At 25.8% G+C, this 15,633-nt stretch overlaps 2 protein-coding genes and 1 long non-coding RNA gene across 3 annotated transcripts; all 3 read left to right on the top strand.

The window, feature by feature from the left end:
- The first annotated feature begins 1,628 nt into the window (after positions 1 to 1,628).
- Positions 1,629 to 2,413, top strand: LOC137833599 (uncharacterized). The gene is made up of 2 exons (XR_011084700.2): positions 1,629 to 1,850; positions 2,182 to 2,413. It is a non-coding gene; the product is annotated as an uncharacterized LOC137833599 (long non-coding RNA).
- A 2,742-nt stretch (positions 2,414 to 5,155) lies between these two features.
- Positions 5,156 to 5,605, top strand: LOC137833591 (basic blue protein). The gene is made up of 2 exons (XM_068641931.1): positions 5,156 to 5,321; positions 5,406 to 5,605. The coding sequence occupies exons 1-2, from the start codon at positions 5,156 to 5,158 to the stop codon at positions 5,603 to 5,605; spliced, it is 366 nt and encodes a 121-aa protein (XP_068498032.1).
- Positions 5,606 to 12,918: 7,313 nt separating this feature from the next.
- On the top strand, positions 12,919 to 13,791 carry LOC137833598 (basic blue protein). Its single transcript, XM_068641939.2, has 2 exons — positions 12,919 to 13,131; positions 13,430 to 13,791. The coding sequence occupies exons 1-2, from the start codon at positions 12,963 to 12,965 to the stop codon at positions 13,627 to 13,629; spliced, it is 369 nt and encodes a 122-aa protein (XP_068498040.1). The 5' UTR covers positions 12,919 to 12,962; the 3' UTR covers positions 13,630 to 13,791.
- Positions 13,792 to 15,633: the final 1,842 nt, after the last annotated feature.

Below are 15,633 nucleotides of genomic sequence, written 5' to 3'. Positions count from 1 at the left end.
AATTAAAAAAGCAATTGTGTGAAGTTGAATACCGATTTAGCTTTTAAAAATTCTACCTAATTTTTTGTACAATACATCTTCCAAAACCCAATTTTCCTCTTCTCTTCCAAATCCTAGTTTCTTCTTTCACTCTCAGCCCCATTTTTTGAAGATGACACTGTTCTTTAATAATGTTGCAAGAAGAATGTTAAGGTTTTCTCTTTCTTCTTCTGTCCCCCATTTTTTTCTTGAAGATGACTTGTTTCCCAATTCAAGCACTTACTTCGTATGCACCTTGTTCCTCCCCTATTCGAATTTGAAAAGATTTTGGGAATTAAAATAAGAATATGAAAGAAAGTGAGAATGAATAAAAGGAAGGAATTAGAAGGAAGAACTCCGACCGGTGGTTGCTGGTGCTGATTGTAATAACTCATTTGGGAATGAGATGATTGAATGAATGAATGAGAAAGAAAAAGAAGAATTAGGGTATATCTCTTCACACCAATAAATTAATTTCTTATTTTCTCTCAAATGCCTTTACAACAAACAACCATATTATATTTTCATAGTTAATTTTAATAAATACAAATATATATATATATAACAATAATTATAAAAATAAAAAATGTTATTGTATGGTGACGTTGATTATTTGAAATTTATGAATAGTACAGTTTGGCTGCACTCTGTTGCTGCTATCAATTGTATGTCTGCATTTGAGATGATGTTTGTTTTTGCAGAAACTCAAGTCTTGAACATTCAATTCAATTAAATTTGTGTTTCATTCTTTTCTTTACTTTACCCTTTCTTCAAAGATAGTAAAGAACGGGTAAGTTAAAGTAAAGAAAAGAAAGAAATCACAAATTTGATTATTGAATTAATGCTCTCTGTTCAGTTTGTGCAAAACAAATTTCGTCTAAGAAGTAGGCATCCAATAGGTAGCAGCCACAGAGAGTAGCCAAACGGTATAATTCATAAATTTCAAAAAAAGTAATATCAGCGTACAAGAACAATGCAAGATAGAGAGACACACCATCTTTCCAAACAACCAGAACCTGTAAATTTTGTTGATGGTGAGGCGGAGGCGGAGGATAGCCGACGGGGTAGGGCGGTGGAGGATAGCCTTGCGGTGGATATGATTCCTTTCCGTATCCCTCCGGCGGAAAAGCTAAGGATGTGAATTAGAATGAGAATGTGAAAGAAAGTGAGAATGAATGAAAGGAAGGGATTAGAAGGAACCTGTGGAACTCGTGGTTGCTGCTGCTGCTGATTGTAATAACTCATTGCCAATGAAAAGATTGAATGAAGAAGTCACAAGATAACAAATCAATTTATTCGGCGCGCGGAGATATACGTTTAAACTTAATTTTATATCTCAAAATCATAAGATGACTATTTTTAAATTCAAAAGTTTTTAAATTTTAAAAAAATTAAATTCAAAGGTTTTTAAATTTAAAAATATTTTAAATTCAAAAAAAATTAAATTTTTAATTTTTTTTTTTTTAATTCAGCATTATAAAAACCATAAAAGGCATTATTAAGACCATGCTAGATTAAACTACTTCCCAACTCAGCAAAAGTCTCTTGAAGCTGATGTATAATGGTAATTTATGGTCAGATGTGGTTGATATGGTGGAACCAACTTGCAGGTAGTATGCCCTTTCATGCTAGATCAGTTTTATTGGGCGGAGAGAATGCATTGGCTTGGCGTTTCACCTGAACCACTCTGCAGAAATCATTTGCTTCCTGATAAAAATGATGACACAAGTATCCAGGAAGCTGCGCGTCTACTATCGCTGGCAATCCATCATGCATTATCATCAACAGTCAAAGCACGGGCTGCAGAAGTTGCCCAACGGATATTGCTTGAGGTAACAACTATTCTTAAATTTGTATGTTTTTTTTTTTGTCTGGAACACTATTTAGAACTAGATTTCCATATGAATAATGAGATGCTTCGTTATTGAATTTGATTAGAAGGTATTGCCACTGTAAAAGTTTTTTATATTGTCATTGAGGAATAAATTGCCATGTGTTATAAGACTTTAAACTTTTTCTAGTAATTAAACAAGTCTTAGATTTGTTAGGACCTCTTATGAAGTTTGTTTTAGATTTGATCTGAAAACCGTAAGCTTAATGGTTCTAAAAACTATACATTTTGTCATGCATGTATACATCACATGATCATTCTTCTTCCTCCAGGATGGCGTATCAGAGGCAATTAAGCACCTCAAGGAAGAGCTGGGTTTGAATTGAGATATTGAATGCGATTGAAATGTTCCAAGATTCACCAGTTTCATTTTATTCATGGTATTTTGTCACCAGTTTCATCTTGGGATTTGTCAGCGTTGAATATGTTGGAGTTTAGGATGGAAAACATACATATGGGTAGATAATAGTTTTATTAAATGCACAAGTAAGTCATTTCTCTTCACTGATAGTAAGTAATAAGACAAAGATAAGAGTGCAATGGAAAAGATAATGGTTCAACTTTCATGATAAGTAGTATAAAGATAAGAGTGTAATTGAAAAGATAATATTTAATGTTATGATGACCTTTTAAAACCCAATGTAACTAAACACTAATTTCCCTCTTAAACAATAAATTTAAGTGTATTTCAACATGAAATGTAAAAATTGTTACTGAAAGTTTTTTAAAGAGTAGTATTATTACATTTTCTTAATTATATTAATCCCTCTACCTTATATTTTATATGCGGTATATAATAGAAAGGTAAACACATTTTATATCTCAGAAAAAAAATTGTTTTTTTGTTTAATTAGTAAATCAAAAGGATTAACAGAAATGTCTTGCAGGACGATTTCAAATTGGTTAAAGTTTATACTTTAGGTTTCTTCTTCCTGCACCCCCACAATTTTAAAAGTCCCGATATTGGTCTTGACTTTTTATTTGAAAAAGGGCACGGTGTTGGAGTGTGCTACGAATTTATCAATCTCGAAGTGAATCATGTTGTTTTTGGATGAGGATGTGTTCCGGAAGCAAAATGTTAATAAATTGCCTATTTTCGAATTACTGAATCTGGAAGCCTAATTTATGTTATGAATCCGGAATGTGAAAAATCAATGTGAATTCCTAATTCTGTAAAATTATCGAACTACATTATTTGAAATATTAGATATAAACTACGGAAACGATAATCCAAGATATTATCAACCATCATCAAAAGAAACACCTTTCTGTGCTAAGAGATGGAGCAGCGTCGTCGTTATTCAGAGAGAAATGAAATCTGTGTGCAGTCTCTGGGTAAAGGAAGAAAAAAGAGTAGTGTGGGTCTTATATGCATTTTGGCGTTTTTAAAAAATAATAGGTTTATTTTTTTCTTTGCATAATATTAAATATTGTGGGGGTACAAGAAGAAAAACGTAGGGTGCAGGAAGAAACTGCCTATACTTTACGTGTTTTTGGTGTTCTGTTATGAAAGCCAAACTCCAATTCAATAATTCAGGTAATGAATTTCCACAGGCTAATAAGATATAATTTCAAATTTTATTCAAGAACATTAAGAAGTTAGTAAAAATTTGTGTTGAAGTTGTATATTAAAATTATTAAAAATGTTGTTATTCTTATTCTACCTAATAATAATAATAATAATAATAATAATAATAATAATAATGATAATAATTATTATTATAATAAGAGTATAACTGTTAATAAAGGAGATCCTTCTTCATAATTAGTTCATAACTAGTGTACACAATTTATTACCGATTTTAATTTCATCAATATATTTTATTTATTATTTATCTTTTAACTTTTGTAATTGTTTAAAAATCAGTTAACTAACTACAGTAAAAAATTACATATTATAAAATTAAAAAGTTTATTTATTTATTTTATAATTATATTCTATGAATATAAAGGTCAACTACCATAGGAAAAATGAATTCTTGTAGTCAGAAGAGCAAATTCAATAATAATATTTTATAAGAATTAATTATTTAACATTAGTTATCATGAAAAAAAATTTGATATACATACACATCTTTCCACCAGTAATAATAATTATAAGATATTCACAAGATTATCTGAGATACTCGTTTTAGATTTCATATCTGAAATCTGAGTTTGATTTTCAATAAGGGAATATTGATAAAAAAAAATCATAATTAATATGATCATCCATGGAAATATGAACCACGTGTAATATATTTATTTATTTATTTATCTCAAAAAGAGTATTTTTTATAAAAAAAATTAGAAATAAAGTAATGTATTATTTTAATTAGTGATTTATTATTTTATTCTTAATTAAATTTGTAATTATTTTAAATTTTAATTAATTAATTTCTAATTTTATGTTTTTATTAAGTTTTGAATAATCAATTATTATTTAAGATAATTAATTTCCACTCATAATCATTCATTACAACATAGCCTAAATCTATTAGTTGTTCCACTCATAATCATCCATTATAACAAAATAATTAATTTATATTTTTACCTAATCTATAATTGCATTCTTAAACACTTTTTTAAAAGCTTTTGTAAAAATTATTTTTTACCAAAGATATAAAATGATTATATAATGAATAAACCAAGACAAACTTATAAAACTAATACAGGACACACAAATATATTCACAAATAAAAGCAAAAATAATACCACGTATATATAATACATGATCCAAAACATATTATTTTAAAATAAGTATTTTAAGAGTTTTGATAAACAAATAGTAAATACATATCGATGCATAAAGTATTCTCATTCAACAATACAATAACATGAAAAAAAAATTTAAAGAATATTATCTAAATTTTATCTTTTTTTATTTTAATTTAAAACTATTAGTTAATTTTCAATTGAATTAATTAATACAAACTGGTTGACTGTAGAGATATGCAATTAGTGAGCAAATGACTATTTTGTACTTAAACTGAAACCTGAATATTAATTATAAAATAAATTAGCAGTTAATACACGTTATATCTTTTATATCATACCTTTTTGAACCGTAAAAATTAAACTCTATTAGGGTTAAAATAAACAAATAGATAGGTTAGATTAGAGAGATTAAAATTTAAAAAAAAGAGTTTAAGAAGTATTATAACAAAGAGCAAGACCATGAATTCCTCAGCTATAAAAGCTTTTCATTAGGTTTGTATTTGAATCATAATCATATTTGAATCATATCTCTGAATTGGTGAGGAAAAAATGGGTGAAGGAAGAAGCATGAGTGTAACAGTTGTGTTGTTGTGCATGTTGGTGTTGTACTCAGAGATGGCTCATGCAAGCACCTATGTGGTAGGTGGTAGAACTGGTTGGTCTGGAGACATGACTGCTTGGAATGGAAAGGTTTATAAGGCTGGTGATACATTGTGTAAGTATCAAATCAGAAACTAAAAAGTTTATTATCTGCATAATTTATGAGAGTTATTGGTTTGTTGTATTTGCATGCATGCAGTGTTCTACTACAATGCTACGCAACACAACGTGGTGGTGGTGGATGAAGGAGGATACAATTCATGCAGTGCTTCAGCAGGATCAAAAACTTATCAGACAGGCCATGATTACATCCAGTTACCCAAAGGACCTTCCTTCTTCATTTCTTCTCTTCCTGGTCAATGTCAGGGTGGCTTGAAGTTATCAGTTACTGCTCTCTGATATCACATTTCAAACTTCTTCACTCGAGATCATACTATATATGCAATATAAGGATTATTTCATTCACCATATATCAATCACAAACATTTACTACTTACTCTTTCTTCTTACTTTCTCTACTATTTTTATCAGCTAAATCACAGTATACTCATATATATATATATATATATATATATATATATACACACTCTTGGAAGAACTTTTGTTGGAGAGTTCTTCCTTCACTTTAGACTTCATGTGACACTTGAAGAACATTTCACATTTATTTTATTAAAAAACGATTTTAATAACAGAAATACAGTATCAAAAGTAACAAACAAGAAGATAATGTTCTTAGCTCTGAATGAGGTCTTCAAAATAGTATGTTATATCATAAAAAAAATTCTAAAACAATGATAGAAAATAATAAAATTGATGGAAGCTAATAAACAAATACAAGGATAAAAAAAAAAATACAGATGTGAGCATATTTTTTTCATTTGACATTGCTGTTTGATGATAAAACGAAGAAAAATGTTTATTATTTTAATATTTCAGATGCACAAATTTTCTCTTATCCTTCAGCATAATTAAATTATTATTGAGAAGTTAAATTTGTTTTACCTCTATGATGTTATCATCAGTAGTGTTTTTCTTTTAATGTATTAATATTAGTTGAAATTTATACTGGAGAATTTTCCGCAATATTTCCATTGAACTAGATAAAATATCGTTTTTATGAATAATAACAAATTTACGAAGAACAACTGGGATTTAATTCGATTTTCATTTTTCAAAATCAAATGCATATTTTTTAATAAGCAAAGTAATTTTTTACACATGTCACCATGTAGTGACTCTTCATACACCAAAGTCACTGGGCAAAATAATAACGACAATCACTTGATATCTATAATAACAAGTAATAATAAAAGTGATATCTAAGAATTAAAAAAAAATTATGAAATAAAAATGTTTTATTCCTATATAAAAAACATAACAACTCAAACAGTACTTTTTACAGTTTGCACGATCGCTAGCATGTCTCGGACTCCATCGTAGACCGATTGAGTCTTTACAACCCAAATTTGTAAGATCGACCGACCTTATGAATCCATTTACGCTAAAGTAAGATCATCAAGGTTAACTCAACGTTAGGAGTTAGATAATGCAACCCTAATCACAATCTAACTCCCTAATCTGATTTAATAAGGTAAAATCCATGGTAGCAATATAAATAGCACATCTTTCAAGAAACCAGGTACGTCATTATTTACGGTGCTTTGACAACCGAGTGTCGAACACCCTTTGCTATGCTGACTTGAAAGTCGAAGTGCCTTTTGCAGATATCACAGTGTAAGCTGACTGACCCATAGGAGGAAGGAAGACGAAGTCGATCAACAATTCTAACAGAAACAAAACCCTAAACCTAAAATCATTCTCAAGACATAGGGATGTCAAAGTGGGATGGGTCGTGCGGGGCAGATTGCTTATTTCAACCCACTGGCCCGCTTAGGCTCGCCCCGCATAACCCGCAGCCCGTACGGGATAAGTGTGGGGCGAGTTGGCCCGCATAACTTTAAAATGTATAATTTTTTTCTACACCTCGTATTTTATTCATGTAGCCTCATATTTTACATTTTGAAAATTTTAATAACATTTTACTACGCATGTTTGATGAAAATAATATTATGAGACCATTTACTTAATGCATCTAAATAAATAAAAAATTCAATTTTTTATTTATTTATTTATTTAATAAATATTTATTTCTTTCAATTCAATTAAATTTGTGTTTGTTTCTTTTCTTTAGTTTACCCTTTCTTCAAAGATAGTAAAGAACGGGTAACTTAAATCAAAGAAAAGAAAAAAATTACAAATTTGATTATTGAATTAATGTTTTATGTTCAGTTTGTGCAAAAACAAATTTCGTCTAAGAAGTAGACATTCAATAGATAGCAGCCACATAGAGTAGCCAAACTGTATAATTCATAAATTCTAAAAAAAGTAACATGACCATACAAGAACAATGCAAGATAGAGAGACACACCAGCTTTCCAAACGACCAGAACCCTGGAAATTTTGTTGATGGTGAGGTGGAGGCGGAGGATAGCCGACGGGGTAGGGCGGTGGAGGATAGCCTTGCTGTGGATATGGTTCCTTTCCGTAGCCCTCCGGCGGAAAACCTAAGGATGATGAATTAGAATGAGAATGTGAAAGAAAGTGAGAATGAATAAAAAAGGAAGGGATTAGAAGGAACCTGTGGAACTCCGAACCGTGGCAATGAGAAGATTGAATGAAGTGAGAAAATAAGAAATCGCGCGGAGATATACGTCAAATTATATACTTAATCTTACCTCTCTATATTTAAACTTAATTTTATATCTCAAAATGATAACAAAATTATTTTAAAATTCAAAACTTTTTAAATTTAAAAACTTAAATTCAAAAAAATCTAAAATTCAAAAGATTTTAAAATTAACAAAAATTTTAAATTCAAAAATTCAAAAAATTTTAAATTCAAAAATTTCTAAATTCAAAAATTTTTAAATTTTTTTTTTTTAATTCAAAACTAAACATTGCAAAATGATACTTGTTGAGAAGTACTGTACAATTAAATTTTTTCTCTCGTTCATTTTCACTTTTATCCCATCAAACACTTTTTGGTTTTCTATTTTCATATTCATAATTCAAAATATGAGAAGTATTGGACAATATTATTATTATTGTGCTGATACAAATAACTCCACAAAGTACACAAAGACATCAATTTAATTAAACTTATAACAAAACTATTATAAAAATAATAATAGGATTTTGTTCATTGAATAAAAAATTGAAAGGGAGACGTGTTAGTTGTTATTCTATGAGTAGGAAGGAGTGAGAAAATGGATCGGGAGAGAAAAGAACAAACAAGTGAAACACTTATGTTTTGAGATTTGATTGAAATGATTAAGAATAAGGGATCCTTGTGATGGAGGATATGAAGAGGAAGTGGTTAACAGGTTGTGATAAAGAATAAGAATGATTTGACTAAGTATTTCATTATTATTATAACTATAAAGGACATTCTTCATTATAACTATTTTTTTTATGTACACAAATTTGTTACTATTTTATTCTTCTATCAATATTTCATTTTATTGTTTTTCTTTTAGTTTTTTTGTCATTTTATAATTTCGTAAATTTAAAACTTAAAAAAAAGTTAATATTAAATTTGAAACAAAAGAAAAAAGTTTGAGAGTATGTACTACATTTATTATTTGAAAAAAAAAATGAGTTAAATTGAATTTTGAATTGAAATGTGATAATTCTTTTAAAATATAGTAGGAGTTTAAGTAAAACTCCATAAATATCACATCAATGCAATTTATTTTTTTATAAAATTGATAAATTTAAAATTTAATTTTATTAATACTGATGGTTAAATTACATGATTTTTTTGTATGTAAACTAATATTTAAAATAAAATAAAATATTATTATTTGTATATTTATATTAAAAATATAAATTTATAATTTATTTTAATAAATACGAATATATTATATATATAATATTATTTTTTATAACTGATTTTAAGAATGATATTACAGTTTTGTTTTGAAAACGGCTTTTAGGATGATTAAGTATCCTGCCCTATGAGGCTTAGACACGCCTCTTAAATGGTGTATTTGTGTCGGAGACACGTATCGGACACTAACACTCGTAGGACATGTATTAGTAAAGTGTTTATGTGTTAGATTTTTGAAAATTCTAGCACAGTTCTAATAAGGAGAAATACATTAATTTTCTAAAAACTCAAACTAAACTTATTGTATAAATTTTTATCATGATTACAAAAATAAAGAACAAATCCTTTTGAACTAAGAGAAACATCTTCATACTCCAAAAAGAAATATGAAACATACTTATATACATAAATATAAATCTTTATTGTCAATATATATAATTCATAATTATATAATATATAAATTTGTGTCATCATGCCTTGCATTTTAGAGATTATATGTATCTCCTAGTGTCACATAGATCTTGCTAAACAAAATTAGATAAATATATATATATATAAATTATTTAGCTTTTATGTTTCTCTCTATATATAAATTATTTAGCTTTATACTTTTTATTTATTTCACATTGTAATTCAATTTTTATTTTTCTTATGAAAATCAAATAAATTATTATACTTAGCAATCACGATAGTTATTTTTCTTTTAATTTTGATAAGAATACGTAAATAAAATAAAAAATTTGTATATGTAGATAAAGTTTAATTATTAATATTAATTTTATTAAAATAATAATACTAATAATTAATAATATTATCAATATTAATTATTGTTTTTTTAGAATTTATGTATATAGAAATATAGGTGAAACACATTCTCAATATTAATCTTTATTTGATCTTCCATTTAGAGAAAAAAAATTATTCTAAAATCAGGATATTGCAAATTATTATTTTCTTCTTCAAATACCAATCTTTATTTGATCTTCTATTTAAAGAAGAATTTATTAAAAAATCTAAAACTACCACTAATTAGTACAAATACTTTTTTAATTTTTTTCTTTCACTTTCTCTTGATATATGTTATTGGACTGATCCACACAATCTTTACTTTACGTCCATTTATCATAGGTTTGACCGTCAGATTAATTTTTGTTTTTCTTGTAATATCACTAGTTCTATTGATTTTTTTTTTTAAGAAATTCATAGTTTTATATTTTTTTATCTCTACTTAATTATATTTTAAATAAATTTTAGTTTATAATTGGTTTACTTTTATTTAGGAATTCGTATTTTTATTCTAAACAACCTTTTCACATACAATTTGTTTTCTCAAGTTGAAAAAACTTGGTATGTCACATATAATGTTTATGAGATGAATTTTTTTTTCATTTCTTGAAGTTAAGAAACTCATTAATAAATCATCATAAAAAACTATTTATTATCAACTTACAATTCTATAGTTTAAGATGTGGTTTATCTATCTATTATATTTGATTTGTTGTTACAAATATGACAGAAAATGATAAAATTGTATGGTGGTCTGCGTTCTCCGTCACAGAATGAGAGAGTTTCTTTTAGGAAGAATTTTTATCACTAAAAATATTATTTTAACGAGAAAATTACTAATATAAGTTATTGAAAATTGACTTAGACAAATATTTTTCTCAATTTTAAAAATTATATTTACGAAATCTGTAAAATAAAGGTTTTATTGATAGGAAATTTATGTTATATATATTTTTAGTTTTAATTACTAAAAATGTTTCAAATTAACTAATTTCATAATTTTTAATGTTTTTATCATCTAAAAATAAAGAATTAAAAAAATCATTTAAGGGTGTTTGAATCTCATTTAAAAAAATAAAATACACAAGACTACCTCGATTCTGCAAAATAACACTGAAACACACAAATGCATTGCATTCTTATATAATACTGTCAAAAGAGATCATAATCGCAAGCAAAACGGTTTAGTACGAGCATACATTAAATAATAATTAAAATTAGAAATAAAAAATAATTAATCACTAAATAAATAATATTTAAAATAATTTATATTGTTAATAAAAAATTATGAAATAATTTAAAAATTGATATATAAATTAGCTATTAAGATTTTAACTAATAATATTTTATATTTTAAATTGGTCTCGATTAGTCTTTTAGAGAATAATTTATGATCTAGAATATTAGTAGCTAAAAATCTTGATAGTTAATGGTTAGATACCAATTTAAAAATTATTTTATAAATTTTTATTAATAATAGAAATTAGATGTGTTTTGTATAATAGTTGAGACGTCCCTAATGTTCAATTTAATTTATTTATTTATTGTTGATAAAAAAAACTACCATAGATATTAATAATTCGTTTAGTCTCTAAAATTGTTTCTAATTTAATCAAATAGTAACTAAATATTTTGGTCTCTAAAATTAATTGTAATTTCATGATTTTTTTTTAGTGATGACAGAAAAAATATATCAAAATTTATCTCTTTCATCATATCCCAATTATAATTTATACTACTAAAAAATTATTAAATAAAAATTAATTAAAGACAGACAAACAATTAGTTACTATATTAACTAAGCTAGATACTATTTTAAAAATTAAAAAACTATTAATTTTTAAAATAATTTTTATTAATTAAAATAGTATAAGTTGTATTTTAAATTGGTATAAGATTAGCTACTAATATTTTAACTATTAACTATTTTATATTCTAAATTAGTAATTAGTAATTAATGATTAAAAATTTGATAACTTTTATGCAGATTAAGTTACAAACAAATAACGCTTTTGGACCGTCATCATCATAAATTAGGAGAGTTATAACTTATCATTTAATAATAAACATTACAAGTTTTAATAAAAATATGATTTCAGTTCAGTTTAAGATTATTTACATATAAAAAAGAACAATAATTTTATTATTTTTTTACTGAATTAGTCTCATTTTAATATAAACACATATAGTGTTACAAATGGACCTCAACAAATTTGAATTTCCTTTCAAAAACTAAACATTAATTGATTTATTGTAAAACTGACAGTTTCTCATTTATTTATTGTAAGACATCATTTATTAATTAACAGCACTTACTTCAATTAAATAACAAGGAAGCATCACCTCATTTACTAATTAAGACCACTTACTTTAATTAAATGAGAAGGAAGCATCACTTGAGATATATAGAGAAAGGTGGACCTCAACTTTAAACATTAAATAAAATATTAAATAAATTTTAATTTTAGAGATCAAAATAATTAGTTAGTATTTGACTAAATTAGAAATTATCTTATAAATTAAAAATTTATTAGTATTTAAAGTAATTTTTATTATCAACAAAAAAATTATAAAATAATTTTTAAATTGATATTTCTAATCATTAGCTATCAAGATTTTAATTACTAAGTAATCTATATTCTAAACTAATATCTATTATTAATATTTTAGAGACTAATTTAGAATTTAAAATATCACTAGTTAAAATCTTGATAGCTGATATCAATTTAAAAATTATTTATTAATATACAATAAAAAAACATTTTAGATAACAATAATTTATAGTATCTAAATGATATCTAATATAGTCAATATAGTGACTAATTATTTAAATTGGTTTTAAGGGTACTCTTAGACGTTGAATTATGTATTTATTGTGATCCATTCCTCATTCACATTTATATATTTGTTATTGCTAATAAAAAAAATTGATTGTTATTTAATGATTTATTTTTTTTTCAGTGAAAAGTGTTTCCTCCTCACCTATAAAATCCTACCACTGGTTTCAGTTTTCACTCACATCACTGGTTTGAGTCTTCACTGACATTCACATTCTGAATTGGTGTTGTATTCTGCAAAACCATGGCTCAGGGAAGAGGCTTCAGTGCAATGATTCTGTTCTGCTGTGTGTTGGTGCTTCTCTCTGAGATGGCTGATGCAACAAGCTTTGTGGTTGGTGATAACAATGGCTGGAGCTTCAACACAAACAATTGGCCAAATGGAAAGAAATTTAAGGCTGGCGATGTACTAGGTTTGTCATATCCTCCTTATTTTGCTCTTCCTTTTCTATATATGAATCAATCAATTTCTGAGAAATGAATGAATGTTCAAGGTAGATATTGTTTTCTGTTGTTGCGTTTATGGTGTCTTGCGTTTATGGTGTCTTGCAGGATTAGTTTGATGATACAGTTATAATAGAGTTTAAGTATAATTGTAGATTAGGTGTTTGACAGATTGATTTTTTTTATATAAGAGTTGAGATATTTTTAAAATATATGAATAAGGGTTGAAATACCTCTGAAATGATGACTCGTGTTGTTTGTGTTCAGTATTCAACTACGATCCTTCTCATCACGATGTGAGAGTAGTAGATGTGAATGGATACAATTCATGCAATCCTTCAAAAGCATCAAAGTCATTTCATTCAGGGCATGATCAGGTCACACTTGCGCAAGGAACAACCTACTTCATCTGCTCTTTTCCTGGTCACTGCCAGCAAGGGATGAAAATTGCAATTAATGCTGCATGATTACTTCATTACCACCTTCTTTTACCACCTTTTTTTCATTTTATGTCTTATATACACCTTCAATCAGCATTGTAACTTCCATTTTGGATCAAAATGGGTTGGTGCATGTGTATTTGTTAAGACGACTTTGGTCACAATAAAAACATAACTATCCTACCTTTCTTTCTTTTTCTTTTATTAAGTTAACTTAGACCTGCATAATAATATTAATATTTACTAAAAAGTATCTACATAATCAAATTTTCTATTTTAATGTGGGGTTCAACCAGTGACTTCTATCGACCTGTATTAATTAATACTTAATATGACTAATTCAACCATCACTACAAACATTAAATATATAATACCAACAATAATTGTGTTTACTAAATAAAATTACTTTAGTTTTTAAAACATTAATGTTTAGGTTTTTAGTAAAAGGGAAAAAGAAAATAAATTAATATAATTTTTTTCATTTCTTTTATATATATATATATATATATATATATATATATTAGTTATTCGTTGGTTTATTTATATTTAAGTTTATATTAAACTGATATGTAAATATAAAATAATAAATTTAATCATGCATTTATAATTATTTATTTATTTTATATAGAGATCATGTTTCAATAAAAAATATTTTTATTTTTTATCGACAAAGAAATAATAAAATTAATAAAGATACTTAGGATATTCCAATTTTTATACAAGCGTATTTCTAATTACTAAAAAAATAATTTTTAGATCATAAGATAATTTAAGTTGGGTGATGATGATATTTTTTTATATTATTCATATATATATAATAACTAAATCATTCAACTTTTTCTTATAAAAATTCCTTCAATTTTTAAATTCCAATTCTTAATTTTTATAATTTTTTTAAGTTTTATATATTATTTTTAGATAAAATTAAACATGAATGACATTTCATTAAAAAGAATGTGAAAAAAAATTAAATGTTTGTTTTAAAATTAGATCATTGACGGTAGATTTCAAAAGCAAGGTGATGGTAAAATAAAAAAATCAAAGTTAGCACACCTCTCCCTAAATTAAAAATGATTTAATGTCTTAATTTGAATGAATAAAAATTTCATTTTAGTACAGAGTAATGAATTTTAATGAAGATTATTTGAGTTTTTAATAATGAAATTTAATCAACATGTATTTACTCATTCTACTTATTCATAAGAGAGTATTTTTAATAATTCAAATCTTATAAGACATCATCGTTGAAATGTACAATTAAAATACGCTGATGATACGAAAAGAAATGTAAAATTTAAATAAACCCCTAGTTGTAAGAATAAAAAAATATAAAATTTAAATAAAACTCTAGTTGCAAGAAGAAAAAATATACTCCTTTAATAACATCCAAATAAAACATATAAAAATGTGAGTCGAACATTATATTAAATATTTTTTAATAAAAAAAACAATAAATAAATTAGAAATACTAAATATGTCAACCCATTTATATACTAGGTTAAATTATTTTTTCACATAGAAATTTTGGGACATAGCTGAAAGGAAAATGATACTTTAATAACTCTAGGAGTTATATAAATTTTTTATGTGATGAATTTAAAAATAAATATATATAATACAAAATAAATTTAAAGTTAGAAGGAGTATAAAATTGGGATCAACCTGTGTTTAATTATTTATTTTATTTCTTTTTCTATATTTTTCCTGTGATCAAGCGTGCATATATGATTGTATCATTGTTTTAAGCATGCCAATTTTTGTGCTGCTCTAAGAGAATGTACAAAGATTTATTCGATTTTTCAATATACCAACCAGAAATGACTTGAATCAAATTTTAATTTCAATAGTATGCTTTTATATATAAATAATGCAACGATTGAAAAATAGTTATCAGAACTTTCTTAACATAGCATGTCAAGTTATGCTGTAAAACTCATTAATAAGTATAAGATAATAGGTTTTAACTAAAATGTGAATATTGTTTAAAAAATGGTTAAATTATGCTCTTAGTGTGCAACAATCATCTATATA

Source organism: Phaseolus vulgaris, chromosome 6 (assembly GCF_051622355.1).
Source record: "Phaseolus vulgaris cultivar YP4 chromosome 6, ASM5162235v1, whole genome shotgun sequence".
Lineage (NCBI taxonomy): Eukaryota > Viridiplantae > Streptophyta > Magnoliopsida > Fabales > Fabaceae > Phaseolus > Phaseolus vulgaris.
Note: the sequence above shows the minus strand (reverse complement) of the source record. Positions and strands in the feature narration are given on the sequence as shown.